Here is an 8,731-nt window from a genome sequence, read left to right on the forward strand (position 1 = left end):
AACACTCGTCAATAAACTCCGACAAGCTGGTGAGATCCTCCTCGCTTTGCTCCAGAGTTTACCTTGAATAAGACTTTTTAATTATTTGCTTCCAGAAACAGTTTTAAGATTATATTGGCAAGAATATGATGTAGAATGAATATTTGTTTTCACGCGCCTTGACTAAATCTGCCGTCTCGCAAAATTTACGTCACTGCCACATCACTTACCTGCGCCTCTCTCACTTACCTGCGCGTAAGGTAAATCAATTTTGCCTAAATCACTTTTCAAAGCTGCTGCGATTTTGAGTCATGGGCGTGGCCATGTCTCAAGCCGGGGGATGTGTGATATTGTTAATAAACATTTCACTACATATGGTTTTAATATTTTTTTTCAAAAGATTTTTGTAAAGCCTGTGTGATCTGTGTTCGCCATAACCCTCAAGGTAACCTTAGACCTAAGAGAAAACAGTTTCCAAAGCCAACATATCCTTTTCAGACAATCCACATGGACTTTATTGAACTTAGTCAAAGTGGACCACACAAGTACTGTCTAGTTCTGATTGATGCATTTTCAAAATGGATAGAAATAGTCCCAGCAAAAAATGCAGATGCTATAACTGTAGCTAAAACATTGTGTAAGACAATAATTCCAAATTATGGTATTCCACAGGTTGTTTATAGCGACAATGAGCCGCACTTTGTGAACAGTGTGATTAAAAAGGTAGCTGAGAACCTAGGCATGAATCTAAAAAATCACTGTGCATATCATCCGCAGAGTGCAGGGTTAATTGAGAGAGCTAATGGAACAGTGAAATTGAGATTAAAGAAGTGCATGGAAGATACAAAAAGACCAAGGCCAGAGTGTTTAGACCTAGTAAAGCTCTACATGAGAATAACACCAACTGATACAGGTCTAACTCCTTTTGAAATTATGTTTGGGCGAAGTTTCAGATTTCCTATCTTTCCAGTTGAAATAGAAGTAGCAGATGAAAAACAGACTTTAGCAGATTACATGAGAAAGATGTTGCAGAATAAGGAAGTGTTAAATGCAAATTTACTGCCATCTGATTCGCCTCCTCCACAGGAGAAGCCACCAGTGAAACCAGGAGATTGGGTGTTCATCAAAGCAATAAAGAGGAAGCATTGGGCCAGCCCAAGATGGGATGGACCGTTCCAAGTGATCCTAACCACACCCACTGCCGTAAAGATTGCTCAAAGACCAAGTTGGATACATCTGAGCCATTGTAAGCTACAACGAGTGCCAGACCCTGAGCACGAGTAGTGGGGAAGACCGACTACAAAAGGGTTCTGTTTTTTAGTGCAGTTCGTCTCAACGTTGGTGAAGAAATCAGCTGATCCCTACTCATTAGGCCTAAGGGTTGAGGTGGAGTTGTAGTCTGAGCAGCAATGACCTCTCAAAGTCAAACACCCCAGCGTGATGACGGCTGGACTTGCTGTCAGAGGTATGGCTGTGTTATGGTCTCAGTATGTTTCCTAACTCTTGTGGTCATCTTCCTGACCACAGGTCAAGACCCAAAAAGACCAGATAAAAGAAACCTTACGAGAAGATGGGCTCATCATAATGTACACCACTGGATAGATGAAGACCCCAAGAAAATAGAAGACACCAACCTCTGGTTCTCCTATGCAACGATGTTAGCCAAGAACCAGAACAAGAGCAACTGCTATGTTTGCTCAGTGATGCCAAAATCATCCCATCAGGTAACACTGTATGCAAAACCGATGAACAGGAACGATGAACCATGTTTTGCGTTGGTATCACGTTTGGGATATGACTCTGGGAGTGTCTCAGTTGATCCAGTTAATGGTGACAACAGACAATGGCATCCATGTGACGGATCTTCCTTTCACAGTTTGAAATTCAAAATAAAAGACACACCAAAGTCTCAGTTTGTGATGGTTCCTCCAGACATTTCTTTCCCCAGCTGTTACAGCCAAGAAATTGGGAACCATCCGATGGGGAAAATACCTAAAGCCAACTGTAAACGCATGGGAACTCTGGTGGCAATAGGTTCCACCTATCCATCTGCTGGCACCTTCATACTGGATGGAGGTTGGTGGTTGTGTGGGAAGAAAGCATATCCATTCCTGCCGAGAAATTGGACTGGAGTTTGTGCTCCTATTACAGTGACTGACCACACCTTACTGGTGAGTGTGGAACATATCGGAGCAACTCACCAAGAGGTTTGTCACGTTTGCACCACATGACCCCATATTAGGATCAGACGTTCCTGAAGAACACAAGAATTGGTCAACTACCAACAAAGTTGCCCTGGCTTTGTGTCATGGAATTTATCCGATGAGAAATAAATCTATAAATCAACTGTTTTCTGTTCAATTTATTGGGCATGTACAGATGTTGCGGACGAGAGGTCTCGAGAGCTCTGCCCCTGCTCAGAGTGCTACAGTGTTCTTTAAGCATACACAAACAACCCTTGCAGGCAGCACTAGTCAAAACAACTGCTAGCTTGGAGATAACAACAGTCAAAGCTGAAACAGGCCTTGAGCAGAACACTTAGTTTTATGCATGAATCTACTAAAGCAAGCTTACTGAACTACTCTAACTATGCAGAATATATATCTTAATATAACTTAATAAATGAGTAACATATTAAAACTACACTATACGCATAATTCCACCACACTTTGTTTCCGTGGGTTGGAGTAGGTAAAAATGTTCTGAGACTGGAAACAGTTGATTACAGATTTAAAAAGTTTCTGAATGCATCTATTAAAATTGAAGGACAAAATAAAGACATTGATGCACTCAGGTTCATGGTTCTCCAGAACCGTATGGTTTTGGACATGTTGACTGCAGCCCAAGGAGGAGTATGTGTAATGATAAAATCCAAATGTTGCACATATATCCCAGATGAAGTAAATGGTAATGTTTCTGATGCAATGGCTACACTGACATGAGAGATGCTATGAATAAAGATGGAAACGCATCTCCCTTTGATTTTTTTCTCATGGTTAATAAATGGGTCTTGGCTGCGTCACTACTGGGGTCGCTGGGTTTCCAGCTCTGGGGGTGTACCTTGGGTGGGTCAGCGGTTAGGGTTGCCTCGCGGTGGGCAGGGTTGCCTCACGGCAGAGGGGCGAGGCCACTGGCGAAGGCTGGGTCAGTGGGTTCTGGCTCTGTGGGGGCCACTGTGGGGGTGGGCTGGGTGGGTGTCCTAGGCTCCAGTGCCCGGGGCTGTCCCCTGTCTCTTGGGGGTGGGGGACGTTGGCCTCCGCCATGGGGGCTGGGCTGACCTGGATCTGCCGCTGCGGTGGGGGGCACATCCGTGCCCTGGTGCCTTGTTGTGGCTCCAGGACCAAGATGGTTGGGGATCGGTGTGCATGCACGTGTGTGTGCATGCATTCGTGTGTGTGTGTGTGTGTGCGGGGTGCTGGAGGTGGTGGGCTGTAGTCGTAGGGGCCTTGCTGGTTTCTGCTCCCCTAGGGGTGTCCCACATGGGACATGTTGGGAAGGAAAGATGAGGGCGTGCGAGAGCGAATGGATTGGAGCACTCCCCCCAGCGGATCCAGATGAACCTCTTCCCTTCACTTTGGAAGACGTGAGGCGACAGCTCAGCAGGTGCAAGCCGGGTAAGGCTCCTGGTCCGGACGGCATCTCAGCAAAGGTGCTTAAGAACTGCACCCAGGAACTCTCACCTGTTCTCCACTCACTCTTCAGAGAAGTCTACTATTCTACCGTGTTACAGCTGCCCCCAATTGCCCATCAACCAATTTTCATTCAGCCTGGAAACCATCTGGCCTCCCTCTGGCTTGGATTGGATCCTCCATATCATCTGGTCTCGTCGGCATCTCTGAGTGGCTGACCCCTGCTCCAATGAGGATTCGACACCTCTCCGATCCAGGATAAAAGAGCGCCAAGTTCTTCATTCTGGGGCAGCTGTGTGGTGGTTGCAGCTTGCCCCCTTTGAGACTGGGTATTTTGGTGGTTGGTTTTGAAGAGCCTTTAAGGCCTGGTCTGTAGTTTTGTTGGCTTTTGTGTAGTCTTGGATCTTTGCTGTTTTTGAGTGTTTAATGGCCTGGGTTAAAGGTGTTTGATTGTGTTTGGGTAAAATTACTGTTCTAGTATTATGTTGCCCTTCCAATTGGGCCTGTATTGATTCCTTTTTATTTTTCTGTGGGACAATAAAGTTTCCCAATACACTTTTTGGTCTGGCACATTTGTTTTATGTTGCGGCTCTTACCCCTAGACCGCTGGGTCGTAACAACCGTCATACCAGCTATCTGGAAGAAGGCAACAATAATCCCAATTCCAAAGAAGCCCAGACCCACTGAACCAAACCATTATCGACCTGTGGCTCTTACATCCATTATCATGAAGTGCCTGGAGAAGCTGCTGTTGAACACCATCCTTCCAGCTGTTGGCCCTCAGCTAGATCCTCTACAGTTTGCCTATAAGGCGTGGAGGGGCACAGAGGATGCTGTAGCTTGTCTGCTGCATCTCCTCCTTCAACACTTGGACTCTCCAGGCCACTCTGCTCGTGCACTCTTCGTGGACTTCAGCTCAGCTTTTAACTCCATCCAGAGGCACCTGATGATCCAGAAGTTGCACCACCTTAATATTCCCACCAGAATGATTCATCTCCTTCATAACTTCCTGAGCAACAGGCAGCAGGTCGTACGGTTGGGTTCTACAACATCATCTGCCCTCACCATCAACACCGGAGCACCGCAGGGGTGTGTACTTAGTCCTTTCCTTTACACACTTTACACAAATGACAACATCAGTCCTTCACCTCACATCAAGTACTTTAAATACTCAGATGATACTGCCATTCTCGCATTACTTAAGGACAATAACTCCACCATGGACTTGGACTATAACAACACTGTCATACACTTCACCAAATGGTGTACAGAAAACCATCTGTACCTCAATGTTAATAAAACAAAGGAACTCATATTCAGCTCTACTTCACCACAGCAACCCATTGCCATTGACAATCAAACAGTTGAAATCGTGGACAGTTTTAAATATCTTGGAGTAACAATAGTTCACTAACATTTGATCAGCATATTATGGACATTCAAAAACGAAGCCAACAACGACTATCAATAATCCGGAAACTGAAAGGACTCTATGTTTCTCCACCTCTACTCCTACGGTTATATCAGTCCATTATCCAGCCTGTTATTCTGTACTGTTCAACTTGCTTTTTCAATTTGTTGACTGTTAAGAACCGGACTAAACTCATAAAGGTAACCAACACCGCAGCAAAAATCATAGGACTCCCCACACCAAGCCTTACAGAGCTTAACAACAGAGCCATTGGACGCTTTGCACTTTCCATGGAGCAGGACCCCACACACCCCCTTCATGAACAACTCACCCCTCTTCCTTCAGGACGGAGGTACAGGGTGCTCAGGTGCAAAAAGGCTCGGTTGGGAAAAAGCCTGATCCCTTCAGTCATAACATTTCTAAACAGCAGGGGGCGCTGAGTGTACTCTGTTCATTGTATTTGTATGTTGTTTCTGTGGTCTGTTGTCATTGTCCTTTTTGTTGTCAAACATGTGCTGTGTACGTGAAAAAGAATTTCCCTTTGGGGACAGTAAAGTCTAAGTCTAAGTCTAGTGTTGCGGATGGAATGTAAGAGAATAGAGGTGGGGGGAGGGGTGTATGTGTAGAGTGGAGGTTGGGTGGGAGACCCCTCCATCCACGGGGATGGGGGGTTGCCTTAGGGCTCTTGGGGCCCTGGGGCCCGCGTTCCGTCCGCCCTGGGTGGCCGGCCCAGGCCGGTTCTTGCCTGTCCGGGCCTGCTGGGGCCTGTTCCCCCTGACTGTGGGGGACTCTGGCTCCCCTCTGTAGCCTCCTGGGTGGGTCCATGGCTGGCTCTGGAGTGGGGTGGTTGGATTTAGTGCTTGGGGGTGGCTGCCGGCTACCTAAGTCTCAGGGTCCTCCTGGCCTGCTTCTTGCCTTTGTGTGGGCGGGGTCACATTGGCATGATCACTCTTCTCTGAACACGTCCCACTCTGTATGTTCTGCATGTGACACAGTCACTGAGTCATCTGCAGGTTTGTTCACTAACAGCAACTAGTTTTCTTTGTCTCTCATTAATATTTAACCCGACAGTTTTTGGTGCTCCTGTCACTTGATAGCCTAGTCCTCTGCAGGGGGAGTGTGAATCTAAGATTGGCCTGTTTGTGTATATATGTGTGAATGTGAATGTAGATGCATTTATATAGGTGAATACGTATAGGTGTGTTTGCATATGCAAATGTTCATACAAATGTGTTTTTTTTTCATTCTATCTCTCTCTTTTCCTCACTCTATATGAGGTAGTTTTCTTTCTCTTTCCCTTTGTCTTTCTGTCTCTCTTCTATCTTCTCCACGCTGGTCCAGCAGTAGAAACTCTGTATTACAATTATACAAAATAAATAAAGATCTAAAAAAAGAATCCAGAAGATCAAGGGGGTCATCATACCAGTAATGCTCCCCTTCGCAAAGTAAATTTACTAAGCAGAACACAGCATCTACACCATCATTCTGCTTGCTTAAACACTGGACAAGACACTAATTTAAAAAAAAAAAGAAAAAAAGGAAATATTGCAAAAAAATTCTGGCAATTTTAGTTCTGCAACCTTTAAATTCATTCATTCATTCATTATCTGTACAGCTTAGTCCGATTAAGGGTTGCAAGGGAGCTGCAGTCTATCCCAGCAGCCTTTGGGCGAGAGGCGGGGTACACCCTGGACAGCTTGCCAGTCTATTACAAGGCTAACACAGAGACAAACAACCACTCATGCTCACATTTACTCCTCAGGACAATTTAGATTAGCCAATTGACCGTGCTAACCACTATGGCACCGTGCAGCCCTCATTTTTTTTTAAGAACAATGAAAAAAAAATTTCCCCCTCATATTCTCAGTGAATGGGAAGGCTGAGTGTCCTCATTCCACAGAAAAAATTTAAAAAATCCAACCAAGTTATAAAATGATTACTACTAGTACTAGTTGATGATCAGCAGTTTTTTGTGGTTGTTGTATTGTTCAGTCAATAAATTTTTAATTCCAGTAAAATAAAATGGTAGATAAATCCTAAAACAGATCGAGTGATGTGTCCACATTACCCTCAGAGTAGTAAGTAGGTAGTTGTGCCCCTGTGGGGAACATGTGATTATATCAGAGGAGGCTACAAACACTGCATGTTTTCTTCAACTTTAAATGAAGAATCTTTATTCATTTTGATTAAGTTTGTACCTGACATTTCTACATAAATGCATCACTTTTATAGTAAATTCCTGATGAATGCTTTGATATGTATCCAGATCGACCCTGCGATGGACTGGCGAGCTGTCCAGGGTGTACGCTGCCTTTTGCCCAAAAACTGCTGGGATAGGCTTCGACTTCCCTGCGATCCTTAATTGGACCAAGCGGTTAGGATAATAAATGAATGAATGAATAAATGAATGAATGTATCCAGATAATTTCTTTAACTCAGTGCAGTATCGAGTTTGCTAAATTACCTCTCAGTATTTTTCCAGAAATAATCATTTTGAAGGCTGATCTGAACCTGCTGTAAAAGAAAGAATAAATAAATGGATTCAACATTGAATTAAATAATGCAAGCCAGTTAAGTGTTTCGATGACAGGAAGTGGCACTGGCTCGTTGCTGAAAGGCAGAAAAGTAATGCAGAGAAAAAAGGGAGTCCAACAAAAAAGAAAAGCTCCCAAAACAATGGCCAGAGTTTTTGTGGCCTTCCTCTCCATCTTACTGGCAGCTGCTCCACATTTTCCCATGCTGTGGATTATGTGGGCCTGTCTCCGGGCAGCAAGGAAGATCTTCAGGTAAATACACAGCATTATGACCACTGGAAGGTAAAAGGATAATATAGGTCCAACTGTGTTTGCCATGAGAACATCAATGAAACACTCATCCTTACATTCTTCCTTGTGTAATCCAGGAATTATCACACCAATTCCAATTAGAGTAGATATTCCCCAGCTTGCCACGATCATACTAAAGACAACATTCTGGTTGATTTTAGACTTATATGTTAATGGCTGACACACTGCATAATATCTGTCAAGAGAAATGCAACACAAGTTCATAATAGAGCAAGTACTTAGGGATACATCAAAGCTGCTTCGTATCTTGCAAAATAAATCTTCATGATAAAAACATGAGCTGAGAGAGAACGCCATGCTGAAAGGAAACACCAGAATCCCAACAAGTACATCGGCCACAGCCAGAGAGAGGATGAGGTAGTTGGTCGGAGTTAAGAGCTGTTTAAAGTACATGATGGAGATAATTACAAGGAGGTTTCCACATACTGTGATGAGAGACAGGAGTGTGAGGAAAACATATAACATTACACATATGGCAGAAGGTTTTGTGGTGAATTTGTAACTATAATGATCAATTTCATAGCAGGGATGTAAGTCAGTCACAGCATCACCACTCCTGTTGGTGGAAACGTCCGACTCCATGATGTCCTACAATTCAATAAAATTCATCTTATAAACAAGTTGCAGAGAAAATAGATTTAACATGCAGCAGGAGAAAGAAAACAAAGTCTGAACCGTATAAATTTCTGATAAATTTCTTCTGAACACTTGCGAGGAGTCAGTGCATCAGTGCTGCTGGGTGCACTGGACAAGAAATGTCTCTGTGCTCAACCTTAATACCTTACTCTCTTACCTCATGGCTTACCCTCAACCTCACAAGTGCTGCCCAATAAGAAAACAAGACATTGTATCCAACCAGCAATGCA

The 8,731-nt window shown here is 44.1% G+C and overlaps 1 protein-coding gene across 1 annotated transcript; it reads right to left on the minus strand.

Annotated features, from left to right (window-relative positions):
* Positions 1–7,454: 7,454 nt before the first annotated feature.
* LOC306767248 (trace amine-associated receptor 1-like) lies at positions 7,455–8,447 on the minus strand (the record flags this gene model as incomplete). The annotated part of the gene is made up of 1 exon (XM_079255170.1): positions 7,455–8,447. One exon carries the CDS (start codon positions 8,445–8,447, stop codon positions 7,455–7,457), a length of 993 nt encoding a protein of 330 aa, XP_079111296.1.
* Between the last annotated feature and the right edge of the window lie 284 nt (positions 8,448–8,731).

This window comes from Telmatherina bonti (genome assembly GCF_933228915.1).
Source record: "Telmatherina bonti genome assembly, chromosome: 16".
Lineage (NCBI taxonomy): Eukaryota > Metazoa > Chordata > Actinopteri > Atheriniformes > Telmatherinidae > Telmatherina > Telmatherina bonti.